Source organism: Sprattus sprattus (genome assembly GCF_963457725.1).
Source record: "Sprattus sprattus genome assembly, chromosome: 3".
Classification (NCBI taxonomy): domain Eukaryota; kingdom Metazoa; phylum Chordata; class Actinopteri; order Clupeiformes; family Clupeidae; genus Sprattus; species Sprattus sprattus.
In genome coordinates this window covers 19,245,093-19,263,041 of record NC_137922.1, presented here as the reverse complement: position 1 = coordinate 19,263,041, position 17,949 = coordinate 19,245,093, and the positions used below count along the sequence as shown (strand labels likewise).

Below are 17,949 nucleotides of genomic sequence, written 5' to 3'. Positions count from 1 at the left end.
TTCCTCATTCCTTATTTGCATGTCATAGTCCATTATTGTGCATATCATATCAGTTCACCACAGAGCCATATTACAGATCCGCAAGTCAATTGCAGACTGATCTGACTGTCAGTGTGTGTGTGTGTGTGTGTTAACTAGTTATCTTCTATTGAAGTTGTTTTATAAATCTCTCTGTCCCTTATTGCATCCTGTAATTTCACAAGTTGTAACACGTAGTGTACAGAAAGCTTTAAAATAATGCACAGGCTGTGGAATGCGTCATCATTACAGCTATCAACCTGAAATGCTAGTATGTCAATTTAACTAAAATGCGTCTGTAATTTTGCGAGTGAGAATGATCAGTTGTGCAGATGAGAGGGTTTGATGAGTAAGCGTGAGGTGAATAGATAAACCAGGGTGCAAGTCTGACCACACCCTTATTCATGCCATTCTGTCTCTCAACACTTCAGTCAGTGGAAACATAACAGTCTTTTCAGTTGGAAAGTAACACACAACAAAACACCTTGAGACAGTTTGCATAACCATGAAATTACTGTGTTACACTTTTACATATATTTATTACAGATTGATAAATAATTCACAACACATCAGTTTCCACAATATAGTCACAGTACAATAAAAATATATAGGTTTACTTTTTTTCTTAGCTTACTGATGTATGTACATCTATATATCTATTTGTTTATTTTCAATTCACAATTTTTAACACTGACTTCATATATCATATATGTGTTTTACATTGAATGTCATGTAGTTATACAGTGTAATTCTGAACAGCAGCAACATACATCAATAATTCTTAGATTGGGTGTGAGTGAAATATACTGAAGACAAAAGATTAGTGTTTTTTACACTGGCACTTTTAACCAATGACACTGTTTTTCCTGGTGAGTTTTAACAGGATCTAACAATCACAAAGCGTGTGAACAAATGTGAAAGTGGTGAACAAATTGTAAAAAGGAGGCTGAAGGAAAGATGACTTCTCCATATTTTTCAGAATCAGCTAGCAGAGTCTCGATCAGACCACATTACCACAAACACCCCAATCACACATCGCAAGAGGGTTATATAAGCAGTAATTGACATGAAAGATATTCACTGACAAATCCCTGAACAGAAGAGCTTACAGTAACCTAAGGCAAATGTTACAACAGTATGTGCAAAGAGTTTTTTTCTGCCTTCATTGATTCATACCTGAATGAAGATCAGGGTTTATAAACACAGAAAGACCATGATTGTGCAGTTGGTATAGCGTTTCTATTCATTAACACATATGACACCAGCATTATTCAAAGGCTATTAGTCACAGAGGCCAAACAAGAATGTATGAAACAATGTTATGTTACATTTGGCTTTGAGTTTGATGTGTCATTTTTTAACATCCCATGGTAAGTCATATACTACAGGTCTATTGAGGCACATTGATAACACAACCAGTGATGTTGTGGTGAACAGCCCCACTGAATAACTCTTTCACAAAACTGAATCCGTAGACGAAACAAGCTAACACAACTGATAACACTTTTAACTAAAAAATCCCAAACCTGATCTGACTAGAATTTTTTAACCAACCAAAGCAGGTCACTTAAGGCTCCGTGGCCAAGAACCAGCGCCATCCTGAGGTCAACTGTCAGAAGGGAAAAATTCATACCCCCAGTTTACTAATCTGTTCACTCAATTCATGGATGGATTCCTAAATCTGTCCCACAATTTATTTATCCATGTGTAAATATTTGCAATCCAATGCCTCCTTCTACCAATCTAACTAAACTGAGGGAATGGATTGGTAAATTGATAGCACGAGTGGCCAAGACTAGATAACTATGAAAGTGAGGGAAGGAATGTTCACATACAAATTTAAAAAGTATGATATTGACTCATAGAGAAGAGAGGACAAATTGTTAAATTGAGTGAACTAATTATTATAATGAGGGCAGGATTTAACCCTTATGGTAATATAGATCAACTATGACACTTTTACGGTTCCGTACCTTGGTGATACTTTAGGTTCCTTAAATTCTACACTCATCTGACTACTACAGTTTGTGCTTAGGAACGACCAAGGTTGTATTAATCTTTCTGTTATATTTTTTTTAAATAACATAGACAATATATGATCGATATTGTTTTCAAAGAAGCTAAAAAAATAAATACATTTTCAAGTGTGAGTATTTACTATGGCTTTCTTAGCTTGGGACGGTTTCTCTGTTGCTTATTTTGTTCATATGGTACTAATGAGCTCCCAAAAAGACTATTGATAAGGCATTATGACCTTAAACATGGCTTCACAATATGTCTTATGATATATTTGTCTTTCACATGTCATTTTCTATTTTATTTCATTTTCATAATAACCCAAATCCATCTAAGAAGAAAAGCTGATAAATTCCAGGTCATGACAAGCATGATGTTCAAGCATGCAACTTAACTCTGTGGGCAAATCTTGTATGGCATCCTCTGTCTTCGGAGCATGATTACCAGGTTAATTTAGACATATCAGATTACAATTTATTAAAGGGGGCGATTTGGCCCTTTTGTTTTCACATACTCTCTGCAGCAGGATCTGGCAGCACAATAGGAATGACATGACTAGACTGGAAGACATAATGGTGGACCTTGCCTACTTGTTCTCAATGAGGGTTTGAACTTTGTTGACTAACTCCCGAGCCTTGACCAGAACTTGTGGGACATCATGTCGTTCGGCCATTTCTGTGGAGAAGGTATGAATTTGAAACAACTGTAGTTTACTAGAGTGGTCACATAGTACAAGGCAAGATGTGTGTGTCCACTGATGATGTGAGTTGACTACTCACCGTTGAAGAATTTGATGATCTCTGTGAAGTCCATGTTATTCTCCAGGATGATATCTCGGTAGTGCTCCACGAGGGCAAGGGCGATGAAGAGAACAAAGTGGCTTGAGGACACAGACCTTGCTGCCCAGATGGTCTCCCAAGCCGAGAACACGTCATCATACACCATTTCTGAAGGGGGAGACAATAAGGGCTCAGTGTTCATTGTTCACTACACCATGGCATTTATTTCCACCATCTAATGGCATGAAGGTGAGCAGGATCCAAATGCCCAATAGTGCTTTACAATGATTAAAGAAATGGCAGAAAACATAAGATATGGTTCAGTAAAAAAACACTGATGATAGTGTGGTGTTTTCTAAGTAAAATGACTCAAATCAGGAAAAGACAGTTATTGTATAGCTGTAGCTTACCCCTCTTGAAGTCAAGCAGAAACCAGCGGTAACAGAAGTAGAAGTGGGTGTAGTCTCCATTCTGCTGCATCAACTCGAAGAGTTCAGAATCTAAGATCTAAGATGAGAAAGGAACAAATCTACTAATTCATCGACGTGGATCTACACTACTTTTCAGGCTTCATGATTTCCCAGATTGAAGTCCTGGTGTAAAGACACGATTAAAACAGTGTTGTCCTTCTATAGAAGTATCAGGTTTCCTGCACATATACCCCAAAGCACTTCACAGTCACTGTAAGAAACTCATCTCACCACCAGTAGTCTGTAGCACCTACTTGGATGGCGTAACAGCAGCCATTCTGTGCCTTACAACCACAACCCACTGGCTGTCTTGTGGGGGTGATGTGAACTGCAGACCGAGAATTTTGATAATCTGCACTGGGGCATTTGGATCCCTACAGTCTGCAGTTTCAATTCACTCTACTGGCCCCCCACATCGCTCCCAGCAACTAGTTAAGCTTTCCCAGGAAGTCCCCCATCTTGGTTCTGATTAAAACATGCGTAGCTTCTAAGGGTTTTGTTTGCTGATTGTGAGTAACATTGTAGTCTGGGTGCAGGAAATGTGGTGGGTCACATATTTGTCACAGCAGGTATAAACCAAAAAAGAGTTTAGTAATTTTATGTCTGATATACCTGGATGAGTGAACGCATGTTAGCAAAGTGTGAGTCCATGGCTCCCCCATGAGGGAAGTTTTGGTTCATTCTCTTCATGAGTTCAGTGAAGCAGCTGAAGGCCATGGCTTCTGTAATGGTGTATACAAAGCATACAGTTGTTTAAAGATATCAAGTACAATTTGACCAGTAAAATGCGCTTTCTACAATATTGATGTGCTCTTGGGTTTGACATTACAAGAAAACCCACCAAAGGTTCTACTGATAATCCTTAAAGATGCTATCCATACGACTTACACTTTCCTTCTAAGAATGTAGTTTAGCACTAGCGCTGAGCATAGATGTCTCTATTTTGGATATATCAATTCTCTTTATGGAGGGAAAAGTTTTGAAATGACACAACGTGTAAAAAAAAAAAATGATTTACCATCATCCAGGATTACTAGCAGAGGTGCTAGCAGGTCACACATTCCCTGTACATAGCCTATCTCCAGGTGCTGCCACACATAGCTGAAGGCAAAACACATTTCAGATTAACAATTTTGATTAGCAAAAACTACACAAATCCTTCAACTCTGTTGATGTGATAAGACTGCAGTAACCTGCACATGATGTTCCTCAGTTTTTCCAAGTTGGCCGTGGTGAAGTACCAGTAGTTCCTGTCACACCTATGAACATCCTTTTCGATGCGGTGAAGGTTGAGCATGTACATATCCAGCAGTTCTTGCTATGAACACAAACAAGCATTGGAATTTAATCTTTAAGCATCTAATCTTTACAAGAAAATGACTGGTAATATTTACTCCATTATGCCAAACAATTTAGTTTAGTAACTGTGGATTAATGCAATTATTTAAATAAAATGTTTTGCACTTTACATTGCATATTGCCATGGAGTAAGTTGGGTCTAACTATTTCACTACATTTTTACTCGGCATGTCATGAAGTTACTAGCAACTGCCCCAACAAGAAATAGCTACTACTTGATGTTATACACAAAACTTCTCGGGCAGTATGGGTGAAAAGCATTTGTAAATAAAAGAAAGTCAACTGGATATCTAAAAACCAAGGTAGTGTTTAGATGTTCATAGAGAGCACTTTTGCTCAATAGCACTCACAGAGTATGTTGTACCGATGGAGGACACAGGAGAGGCCAACTCATTCTTCAGCTCCCCTCTCACGGCCAGGGAATCTGCCTTTGGGAAGAGGCTATCCATGTCAGGGTCTTCCTCAGACAGGATGGACTCTGTGGCTTCAGGGCTCGTGTTGGGACCCACTTCCAGACGGAGCTCCAGGATGGGCATGTCCATGCCAGGCTCTCTGGGGGTGCGCTGGGCAAAGGGGGCATCCAGGGTGAGGAGCGGCTTCCCCCAGTGGTCCTCGGAGGCCATGCAGATCAGGGAAGTAGGAATCTCTTCCATTTCAAGGGCGGAAGGGGAGTCGTCTGAGTCGGCCAGGTCTAGGGTGGAGGACTGCTGAGTGAGGAGAGGCGGAGCTGAAACACAGCCTTCAGACTCAGGGTTGGAGTCTCTCCTCTCCAGAGCCCATCCGAGTCCCTGCCGGATGGCTTTAATGTCTTCTGACTCTGAAACAAATGCCCCCTCCATCCCTGGACTGGTGATGTCCTCTGAATCAGAGCCTTGCTGTGAAGTTGTGGGATAAAACTTCTCACCCGTCTCTGATGAGGGGACCTCTTTTGTTGGTGACAGTTCTTGCTTTGATTCGGAACCCAGCTGAACACTGCCCTCAGCTGTTTCTGATGAGATGGCCTCATTTGTTAACAATGTGTCTGCTTCTTTTGAATGTGATTCTGTCTGAACAGCATTCTGCACTGTTTCTGACAAATTGACCTCTGTTGCTGTATTTTCATCTATTTCAGATGAATTGACCTCTTTTATTGGTGATGACTCTGGTTGTTTTGATTCAAGTACTGGCTGAGCAGTATCTTCATCTATTTCAGATGAACTGACCTCTTTAGTTGGTGATAACTCTGGTTGTTTTGATTCAAGTACTGGCTGAGCAGTATTTTCACCTATTTCAGATGAATTTACCTCTTTTATTGGGGATGACTCTGGTTCCTTTGATTCAAGTATTGGCTGGGCAGTATCTTCATCTATTTCTGATGAATTGACCTCTTTTGTTGGTGATGGCTCTGGTTGTTTTGATTCAAGTAGTGGCTGAGCAGTATTTTCGTCTGTTTGAGACAAACCGACCTCTTTAGTTGGTGATGACACTTGTTGCTTTGAATCAAGTACTGGCTGAGCGGCATTCTCGGCTGCTTCAGATGAGCTGATCTCTTTTGTTGGTGGTAACTCGCTTTGTTTTGATTCAAGTACTGGCTGAGCAGCATTCTCAGAGAAACTGATCTCTTGCGATGGCAATGAATCTTCTGCTCCTTTTGACTCAGAGATTGCAGGCTCTTCTAGAATTTGGGATTCGCTGATTTGTGGTTTAACTGTTTTGGGATATTCCTTTTGAGGATCCTCAGATTCCTCTGTCTTCAGAGGATCATTTGCCACAACACTTGGGCTATGGTCTGTTACAGAAACCCCACTCCTGTCTTTGGGTACATCAGGAGCTTTGTCTGAGGGGATTTCGGCATGCTCCTTGTTCAAACTCTCAAACTTCTCAATTGCACCTTCAGTACATTGTGTGCTATCAGGTTTCTTGTCCATTTCTGGGGATTTCTTGTCAGCTGTTTCTGGTGTCTTTACCGGACTTGACTCCTGGTTTAGTTCTGGAGTTGGTATGATCTCCTGTAAGTTGTCAGTTCTCTCTCCTGACCTATCCAGGCCCTTTTCCTCTTCTGTCTTAGAACCCTGAATCTCCTGTGCTTCAGAGCCCCCCTTTGCCACTTCAGCTTCAGCTTCTGTATTTTGTGGCTCACGCACCAATCTCTCTTCAGAATCTACCTTCTCCGGAGCAGGAGGCTCACTCTCCGGGACGTCTGTTTCTTCTTTCATTGAAACACTTCCTAAGGCTTCCTCTGAAACCACTTCTACTTTTTCGGAATCCCTTTTCTCCTCAGGAACCTTCAGATCCTGCTGTTGTGTCTCACTGCATTTAGGGTCTCTATCAGAGAGCGCCACTTCACTCTCAAGCGAGTTTCTTTCTAATGCCTCACCAGAATCTGATTCCATTGCTGGGGCTGTGTTATCCTGCTCTGATGCCACTGGAGCAGGAGGCTCACTCTCCAGGACGACTGTTTCTTCTTTCATTGAAACACTTCCTGAGGCTTCCTCTGAAACCACTTCTGCTTTGTTGGAATCCACCTGTTCACCCAGTACCTTTACATCCTGCTCTGACAGATGGGACTTTGTGGGGTCACTCTGTGGTGGGGTCGCTTTGGGCTGGGAGTCAGCTACGCTGGTGGGGGCTCCTTCGGCAGCTTGCTCTGGCTTTTTCATTTGAGAAGCCCCAGCTCTGGCCCCAGAGTCATGGGCAGAGGCTTCGTCGGTGCTGGGGGAGTAGTCGGAGACGCCAGACGTGGTGGAGAAGTTACGAGACGACGGGTGGCCGGAGTCAGGTGAGCTCGTGCCGTTGGCAAGAGGCTTGGGCAAGGGTTTTTGTTCTTGAGGCTTGGCCTCCAGTTCAGGTTGATCCTCTTCATCAACAGAAACAAACACCTAAAATGAATCATAACAGAGGTTGGAGACATAAATTGGCCAGGTTTATAGCACACAAATAATACCTAAGACAGGACAAGTACATATATGACAAAGTAATGCTTTAATGATAGGTTGTCTGATACTGATGAAAAATTTAAGGAAAACGGACTTCTGCTTTAATGGTAGATGAATGATAGTCAATGCATGAATAATTTGACATGTCTGAAAAAATACGTATGCGCTCCCTCCTGCCCCTACCTGTGCACTGCTGTTAGTGTCACTGTGGGAGGAGGCTTGGGTTTGTCTCTCAGAGGTGCTGCTGCTCTGAGAGGACTGATGCAAAAGGAGGAATTACTGATAAACTACTGATAAAGTAATGTCCAAATCACAGTACTAATGTCATGATCTTGATTTGTTCACAAATGTGATATTTCAAATAAAAATGGTCATAACAAGGCAAGACTTAAAACAACTGTGACAATTATATTCAATCATGCAGCTTAGGCATAGGTTTTAGATTGTGTTTTTTGAGGGGTGCAAATCAACACCGAGGCATAACGTTAAAACAGGCCATGGGAGGTGAACATTGCATTCTCTCAAAACTCCGTACATAGCCGTTTTAACTGAAACTGAGCAGAGGTCTAACGGGAGGTTTGTGCGGCTGGTGCGGTTTATGGTCTAAACCATGGCTGGTTTCATTTCTATATTCTGACCTTGGCTTGAGCAGGGACAGGGGGGTACGTCATGGAGCTGCGGTGGGAGTTCTCACTTACGTCTGAGCTGACGATGGAGTCATGGCGTGGGACTCGCTCCCCTCCTGTTTCGGAGGTGCACCGAGCCAAGGCAGCGGCATGCTGTTCCTGTTCACGCTGCTTCACGATCGCCTCACATCCTAACCACTCACTCATCGTCTGCTCATAGCTGGCCCGCACTTGCTCATCCACCTACACATACACACGCGCAATCATAGATAGCGTAGCTATGTCAGTTTTTCGGACAGTGTCAAACATGGGCCATTCTGTTAACCATCAAAAGGCTAAGTTTAATAATGGATTAACAATCTATAACTTCAGTTTAATAATGGATTCACATGACAACGCAAACGTTTGCCGATAACACACACCGTCAGATAATTAACACTGATACGATATGTATATAAATACCAAATACTAATGTATTATTAACACACACACACCTCCTTCCTCTCCTCTGGGGTCATGGTAAAGGTATAGTGGCCCAGTAGGAAAGGCCAGACCTCCTTGCGTATGCTGGGGTCCACCCCTCCATAGTAGACCAGGCGCAGCAGCTCCACCTCTTCATAGACCTGCACAGACAGACGGAGGAAACATCACAACACAACTTCATTGCCCAACGTAGTAAACATTTTCTGCGGCTATGCCTTGACCACCTCACACAAATCTAAGATGACTTTCATATTTACATTGGTGATCATTAAAAACACAACTTGATAAGCAAGCTGCAATTCAGTGAGACTCCTATAGTTGTATATTCAAGATTTAAGTTGCTGAGGTAATAAAATACTTTAAGTTTGTCTAGAGTGTGCTGATACACTTTATTATTACAATCAGACGTTCTTTCTGGTTGTTATAATGTGTAATGCAGAGTTCCCTGGACTATACTGAGGTGTTCCAGTCATTTTCCTAACTCTGACCAATCTCCTCAGTTTGTTCCTGGAATTATAACTGTCCCTAAAAATGAACTCATATAAAATGGTTCACTACTCTTCAGTTAAGGCCAATGACTTTGAATATTAAACCTACAACTTATACACACTGCTTGTAACAATAACACAACATAAAGATATTAATAGTAAAACCTAAATAATCACACATGTATGTTCAACCTCTGGACATAATGTATATCTCAATACATCCAACACACTTCTGTGGGTCTTAATTGTATTACGTGTAAGTAAGGTGCTTTGTTGGTTAAGGACTTAATGCCGTTTTTGATTACTATGATCCCATTAAAAGAAGCCCCACTGGGACTGTTCTCTTACAGAGGAGTCCTGTAGGAAGGCATTCCACACTTCCAAAGTGAGACCGCCTTTGGCATCGATGGGGAAATCGTGCTCGATGATGGAGGGGTTCACCAGGGCCGACAGGTGAGTGCGCACCGTGGATAAGTGACGGCAGTAAGCTAACCCTTTGGTCAACAAGGAGAGGGACAGAAAATATATTATGCAAAGATGTTGTTGTTTAAATTCACAGGCACTGATAACATGTATGTCTTAGAGTTGATTAGATGTTTGAACATACTACAATGCAGAGTATCCCATTATGTAAATCATTATATAAATATTTTATATACACATGAAAAATATGTGAAAATAAGACTCATAGGAAAAAAGGCCTCTACTAGGTTTCAAAACAGAGGAGCCATTTTGAATTCCTGTGCATGCAAGTGCTCTCGCTGTACTAAAGGATGGTGTAAATGGTGTATTATAATATGCATATATTTAAATATATTTACATTCATTTTCTGGTTAACACATGAAATGTGTAAATATTTTGCCAAATGTGACAAAAATGAGTGTGTATCAGGATAACATATTGGTACATACAGCCATAGAAAGCACGGGAGATGATCTGATATCTCATGGTCTCGCACAGTAATTTCAGAGGAGCCCTGTATGTGTAGAGTAGAGAGCAGATTAACAACAGCCATTTTCCTTTCTTGAGGTTAAATGCAATAAAGCCCCCCCCCCCATCCTTGTTAGGGATAGCTGCGATATGAATGTACACAAGGCATGTTTTTGAATCATGTTTGTCTCAAAGTCCCTATGCTTGAATTATGCTTTGTTTTTGACACCTCTCTCAGATGCTGTGCGATATTGCATCTTAAAAGAATCTAAGTAAAGAATATGTTTTAAGCTGCTATCTTCATCAGCGATACGTTGCACTGGTGCAGCGTTACCATGCACTGGTGGTAATTGAGATTGATGGTAGGATGTATCATTTACACTGGCCTGTCATGGTTGCAACCATCAGGGAGGCCCCCATCTGAGGAACCATTCTGGGAGCAGGAAGAGCAGGAGGACTTCCGAGGTGATGGTTGCCACAGGCTCATGGCTGGATCTATGAGCTCAGGTGCAACTGCATCAAATAGAGCCATAATGATTGTCATCCTATGCATCACACAAAATTACATTTATATACACATGAGACTCCTGGGTAATACCCAGGCTGGTGGAGCTTATTACTCAAAGAACATATAAACAATCCAAAACAACATTATACATGATATAGCATGAACAGAAGAACAGCTATTCCGCATGGTGAGGGATGGTGAAATTAAAGGGATTTGGAAGGGGTGAAGCAGACTGTACCAAGCTCACACGAACAGGAGGAGCACAAGGTGGAGATGACGGAGAGAGGGATGGGAGACGGAGGAGAGGAAATGACATCCGTGCCAGACTTAACCCAGCCAGCGTGACAGGATGTTACCTATAAGAGGGGGGTGGGGGGGTGGACCAAGTCATGATGCAAGGCTAACGGATGAACAGAGCTTAACACAAAGTCAAGGGAAATGGTGGAATGAACCGGTCAATGGAACCAGTAATCAAATTATGGATGCATCCAAACAGTAAAGGGCCCTGGCATCACTTCACAGAAAACGGCAAAACAACACACCAAAGTCTGACTGAGTGGAAGGCAGCAAGATCCGGAAGACGTAGTCCGTGGCTTCATCTTCTTCTTTGTCTGAGACAGACTCACAGGATCCGTGCGGGCTTCTTCTGCGAAGCTTAGGGAACACTTTCCCCTTTGGTAAGACACAAGACAGGCCTGTCACTGTAACCCCCACACTATTCTATTTAGACGCTCATATATTCTTTCAATGCGTCTCACAGACTGCCTTCACATTGTAATTCAAGGGAACTCCTGACATATTACACATGGTGGTATTTCAAATTGATCAGTCCTGTATGGTGTAAATTACTGCTAGAGGTAGACAAGGCTGTTTCTAGAACACTGCTGCACCAACAACTTTATAACAACAACAAATATACACAAGAACAGGAACTAACTAAATCTGTAGCCTCCAGCTAAATCGTACATAAAAGGTATTCCTATCTCATGATGAATAACAAGCTAACATGCTAAAACAGGCATGCTAACCTTTCCCCTCTGAGACCATAGCGGTGGGTCCAGCTGCCCATGTGGGAGGAGTCCATTCTCCAGGCAGGTGAGGAACTGCAGCAGGTGACCCCCTCGAGGGAAACGCAGTGGGGGTCTTTGAATCCCATCCTGGCTTACCAGGACCACTGTGCCTCCACTGTCCACTGGAAACATTAAAATGGGGTATTTAAACTTGAAACAGGTTTGTGATGAAAGCTTTGTCATGTGAAGTTAATACTATTGGTATTGCTATGATATTGGTCTCATAATATGAGGAGCTTTACTGTACCATGCTGATGGCAGTGCAGATAAACTATTTCTTCCAGACGGATGGTCATTGCAAAATCCCAGTATACACTGTCAAGAATCATAGGATGTTAACAATAACTAACAGTGAAATCATATCGATATAAAAGAAGAAGACATTCATGTTCTGTGGCACAGTATAATAACACCCTGTGATTTTTATTGCATTTTGATCATAGAAGCTGTTTGAAGCTCAACCTTTTCTCATATTCAGGGTCTCCCATGGTCCCATTCATCAGTTGGTTCGGGGTCCACTTCAAGGTCATCAGGTCAGCTGTCTGGTGCAAAGACAGGTACCCTGGGATAGACTCCATATCATCTGTCTGTCATAGGAGGACCAAAGTGAGGAAGCTGTGAGAAATCTACATCATGCTTACCTCCTAACCCTAAAGTCACAATCGTTACTGTCAACATGACCAAGGAAACTGCACATTCATCACAACAAATCATTTAACTTTTTTTTTTTTTTTACAGTTTGGAATTTAACAGTGGCGTGATACTTGATTGACTTTTATCAATACAACAATTTCCTCTCTAAAAAGCCTGGTCTTTCAGTTAAGAGTATGGCCAGTCATTACCACTCATTCAAAGACTCACATACCGGCTGCACCAGAACATTGTTTTTGCCGAAGAGTAATGTGGCACGGGAGTTCTGGTGAAGAGATTCCACATAGTCCCTCGCCCAGAAGGAGGGCCGGTCATCTATGCTGCCACTGGACTGTCTTTTTGTGATCTACAAAACAGGGCCATTGTTTTTAGTGACATGCAGCAAAATGATGATAAATATTTCAATAGCATATAGTATTTATATTTCGTCATGGGAATTAGTCACTGTACAGCCAGCTAAAACATTTCATGCATGACATGACAATTCCAGATTATATCTGTGTGAGTATATTAGTACTATCAAATGGTCTGTAAATTCATTTTCCTATCGCAGATCGCAGGACCCTGGTTTCCATAGCACCCAGCAAGCAAGCAAAGCAAGCTCCCTAGCGTGTTTTTCCCAAGAGAGACTAAGAAGGGACTGGGATGTACCAGAGACGGGCGTTTGGTGGGGGAGTCCTGACGGCAATGCCCACTGTGGATGCGGTGCCTCTGTACCAGCTCATCTGCAGATGGGTCGGTCCAGAAGTGATTGGCTGTCTTGGCCTTGGTATACTCCAGAGCACAAGGGCCCACTACAGGAGCACAGATATCAGAACACCAGATATGATAATCAAAGCCTAAGCAATAGAAGAAGTTAAATCTGTTGAATATTCAATGCTCACATTACCATAAATTCTGAATATGCTGAATCATTTTTATATAGAAATTGATTCATTTATACCTAACAATGAAGCTAGAATTGGTCCCTCCGTAGGGTCACGCAGCAAAGCTTCCCTCTCATAGAATTTGCTAGAAAATGAGAGATTTTTTTTTACATTGCAGATGTCTCCCAAAAATGACAAAAAATATATAATCTCCATGACACGGCCATGTGTGGTTAATGGATTGTTCTCTTACCTGCTGTTCTCCACCAGATAAAGTACAATCTTGTCTAGAACTTTCTCTGTCAGAGCGGTGCGAATCCACAAATATTTGATGGCCTGAGGCGACAGGTTGGGCAGTTTGGACATCTTCTGGTTGCTCTCTTGATTAAGTCGGGCCTGGTGCTGCCTGAGGTCGTTTAAAATGGGTCCAAGTTAAATGTTTGTGGAGCACAACACAATGTACTTACAAATGAAAACAAATGACAGGTATCAGTAATAGATTTTACACAATAATAGAACAGTGGACATTATATAATATTAATAAAGATTGTCTGTAGAATTCACATATTGTTTAGGTCTCAGAGCTGGCCATTTCAGACTGACATAAATTAATAATGCCTGAAATACCGTTGATGTGTTATGGGTATTTGTCCTAACAGAGATAATCCCTGCCCTATTTACTTTCTTCGGACTAAGACAAGAGTAGAAGAGCATGTTTAGCCAATAGAGGCACAGAGAGAAAGACAGAGAGACAGGCAGGCAGACAGGCAGGCAAGCAGGCATACTCAGACACATGACTCTGATGTGTATTCTTATTATGTGCTGTGGGCGAATAAAATTACAATGTCAGTACACCCTATTAGAAAGAAAAGAATTTTCTATTTCCAATCGCTTGTTGAATTTGTTCATTGTGTGTTTAAATGTCATGCTTAGTACTAACCAATACCACCTGAAAGGTCATTAGTTTGGCAAGATAAGATCATCCACATTTATGCTGTCATAAATTCTCAGACAGTTAAACATTGGATATGGCTTGAGTCTAATTTTCTACTCCTTTCACTCTCGTCATGTGACTGGCAGCTCATACATGCTTGAATAGATTTATAAACATAGAAAACAAATAAGTTGCTGGACTGTATTACACGTAAAATAATTATCCTGCACTTGCACTCAAAAGTGTTCCCTTGATCATAGGTTAAGCCCAGTATTTTACAAGCCATGAATTTTTCAGTTACAGTGTACAAGACATTATACATTATATATACATTATACGTCATCATGTATATTGTTCTTTGCATGGATGGGGTCCTCACTTGCTCTCGAGGATCTGCTCCACCTCCTGGACCTTCCTGCTTAATTCCTCGGCCGGGGCAAACACCTTCCCCACCTTCACAAATAGGGCGGCCAGTTTGTTGCTGCGCAGAAAGCCTGCGGCCCTCCGCCTCAATCCGTGCAGCACACACGCTTCCACCACCGCTGCACACACAGAGATTTTCACCAATACACAAACACACACGCAGAAACACACAAATACAAAAAGCTGTTTTTTGTCTTTACAGAAAACAAGTAGCTGCGTTTATGATAGTATTTAGTGAATATTGTGACAGGAATTGAGAGGGAGAAGAGGTGGGGAGTGGACTGGAGAAATGACATCAGGCCGGAATCGAAACCTGTGTCCTCCATGGGCATCAAACCCGAATGTGGTCGGGGCTACTGGTTGCGACACAGTGCCCCCCAACCTCATAATCTTTTCAGGATGAATGCTGGTGAATCTAAGTACACTGATATCTATTGTAAGCTTACTTGTAGTTTTATGTGACCTGTTACCTCTATATGGAAGCTATCGCCTCCAGAACAGGGCAATTTTAAAAAGGGGCATTACTCATTCTGAAATGTCAGCAGGTTTCTATGAAGTCTTGCAGGTTTCTTAACAAACCTGTAAAATATCTCTTTGGAGGAGTAAATCTGTGGGCTAAATCTACTTTTGCTTCTAATACACACAAAATCCACATATTTAACTGGCATATTTGTTGCCTAACTTCCCTTCCAGAGTGGGAGGTGGTGACATGTCATGACATTTCAGCAGAGGGGAAGCAATTTGATCCCTGTCTTGGGTCTGTTAAGTTCTGCAAATGTCACCAGCGTCATTAGTTTGACTAGACATCTCACCACTACTTCACATGTCACCTCGACATCTCACTTCCCGCAGACTCACAAACGTGGCAATTAAGCCTGTCTTCTGACAAGCAGCCATTCAACAGATACTGATGAGTACCCGAATGCATGAGGATCAATGGGCTTCACCAGGGACACCCAAACTGTGGCTTTAATAAAGAGGATATATACACACAGACATGCCACTCCTGCTGAGAAGCTGGTTCACAGGTGCATCCAGACTGGAGAATGAGGGTCCTACTGACTTCCACCTGCTTACTGGGCAATGCTATAGTGTGATCACAGCAGATATTGGTTTGGCTCAACAAAAAGCACCACAATGGCATGAGGGATGAGTGAAGGCCAGCATCAGACAGGTGCCCAGTGACATTGTTCATCTCATCTAAGCACTGTTTAAGTATAGTCGTAGTCATTTACACGTAGTCATTCATCTCACAATTCATACAAATAGAGATCTAAAATTGAGATCAAGTCCAAAGAGCAAGCACATACCACAGAATGAAATGATGTGGCTGCTGTCCTCGTGCACGAACTTGCGGGTCACTGCTTCCTCCATTATCTGTTTCACCTGTTGGTTGAGGGGGGGGGTTAGAATCAGTTATTAAAACAGACCATATTCAGTGTCTCATAAAAGATGCTGACATTTCTTGAGGTAGACTGGACATGTCCTAAAGGATTTTTACAATTGAAGAATATGATTACCTATCACTGGACATTATTAGAGCGTTAAATCAGTACCTAGAACCAGAGTGAGTCACGCCTCCCTAAACCTGTTAGCCTACCAGTTTATGTTGATGACTGTTACAGTTGGCTATGAAATAAAGAGGTTTATTTCTTGGTACGGGCATTCACAGCTTCAACATAAACTGTTTATGTACCTTATTATATCACAGTTAACCCACTACCTAATCATTATCTCGCATTGCAGTAGGAAATGACTTGTATTACTGCACCGTCTTCTGTCTATATCAGTAGTCTAATTCAGATAAAGTAATCGAATCGTATCAACACAGCGGCCTAGCTTTCTAAGCATTCTGTTCAGCGGAATTGAAATACATAGTATCTCATCTCTGACGCAGCTTGCTTGGTTTACAGGGTACGCTATGTGGCCTTTACGTCAGCTACAACAACATGGTTTCTGTTCATATCGAGATTATCGATATACATGTTCTACTGCAGCATTCATCACTTACCTCTTTCTTTACGCTGCGCAGCAGCCTCTGTCGAGTCTCGGTCTCTGTTATCAAACAAACAAATCAGTAGCCTATTCTTATAATTGAAACCCAAAACAAGAATCAACAAATCGCGTTCGAACGCACAGAAATAAAACATAATTTACAGTCGCTTACCTCCCATTGTCACTGGCGTGTTTGGCTATTTCCTTAAATTGCTAGATCCTCCACTGCTGACTGAAGAAAATTAACAAAAGATTCTAAACGATTTCCGCATCAATATCCTAAATGGCATGAAAAATGTCACCGTGACTCAACCTTGTCGCGGGTGTGGCTAGCTACCACGTTGTCGCCGTGTCACCTTAACTAAATATCAAATGCAGAATAAAAACGACACCTATTCTTCATCCGTCCCATTTTCATCATGTATGTAAGCGTTCTGAACGACGACGATTTTCCCTGCGCTGTAGGCTACCCCTTCATAGGTTGGCTTCATCGACACACACACACCCCCTTCACTTCACAGAACAGCCCGCACTAACATGAATCATTATAACATGTCAGTCAGAATTTTCAATTAACCAAACTAAAGAGGCGCCTTCAGAAGAAATACGTTCGGCCAAATAACATAATCTTAACAGTTCACGCATGTGTATGTGTGTGTGTGTGTGTGTGTGTGTGTTTGTGTGTGTGTGGAGGGGTGGTGGTGTTGGTGGCGGGGGTAATTGATGAAATAGGGGGATGGGGGGGGGGGGGGTGTCTTGATAAAAACAATATCTAATTACAGTGATCTCTCTTATAATACACCTGTCAATATACATAGATAGAGGTAGATGCTTCGGAGGTTTATTGCCTGTTAAATCAAAGCCTAGGCAACGGGCAGGTGTCTCCCTAAAAAAAATGAATAAATAAGATAAATGAATATACTCGCTCCAAGTTTCTCTATCAATGTACCCTTCTCAGTTCTGACAAGACGCAAACAAACGCCATAGATAGGGCTAACCATAGACATAATATAGAATTACATGTACAGTATGTCTATGGGGCTAACTCCCCTGACCCCACCCCTCATCAATGACTGACCTTTCTAAATCCCAGATCATTCCCTCCCGGACACCTCCCCTCAATCAACAACCTATCGTAGCTGGTTGACATATTCCAAGACAATTGAGGGAGAGAACGCACGCGCGAGCGCGCACACCCACACTGTCACTCTATCACACAAACAGGAAAACAAGAATCAAACAGAGGGTAGACGAGACTCGGCGCTACACTATATTGTTTATAGGATACATAGGCTATAGTCACTTACAAAACAATTACATTATGGTAGGATGAGTGCATTCAACAGCTGTGGGATCAATTATTGGTAGTTAGCAATGGTATTTGCTAGTTAAGTTTCTGTGACCAAATTTGTTTGTG

General features: G+C 41.9%; 1 protein-coding gene across 1 annotated transcript; it reads right to left on the bottom strand.

Annotated features, from left to right (window-relative positions):
* Positions 1–2,193: 2,193 nt before the first annotated feature.
* Positions 2,194–16,711, bottom strand: sgsm1b (small G protein signaling modulator 1b; the record flags this gene model as incomplete). Its single annotated transcript, XM_080835385.1, has 25 exons — positions 2,194–2,709; positions 2,814–2,981; positions 3,224–3,320; positions 3,896–4,005; positions 4,302–4,384; positions 4,477–4,601; positions 4,993–7,500; positions 7,741–7,815; positions 8,256–8,426; positions 8,678–8,806; positions 9,503–9,648; positions 10,067–10,131; positions 10,466–10,598; positions 11,136–11,265; positions 11,622–11,785; positions 11,911–11,978; positions 12,126–12,250; positions 12,529–12,660; positions 12,966–13,108; positions 13,258–13,325; positions 13,434–13,586; positions 14,494–14,656; positions 15,848–15,923; positions 16,549–16,592; positions 16,705–16,711. 25 exons carry the CDS (start codon positions 16,709–16,711, stop codon positions 2,621–2,623), a joined length of 5,172 nt encoding a protein of 1,723 aa, XP_080691511.1. The 3' UTR covers positions 2,194–2,620.
* Between the last annotated feature and the right edge of the window lie 1,238 nt (positions 16,712–17,949).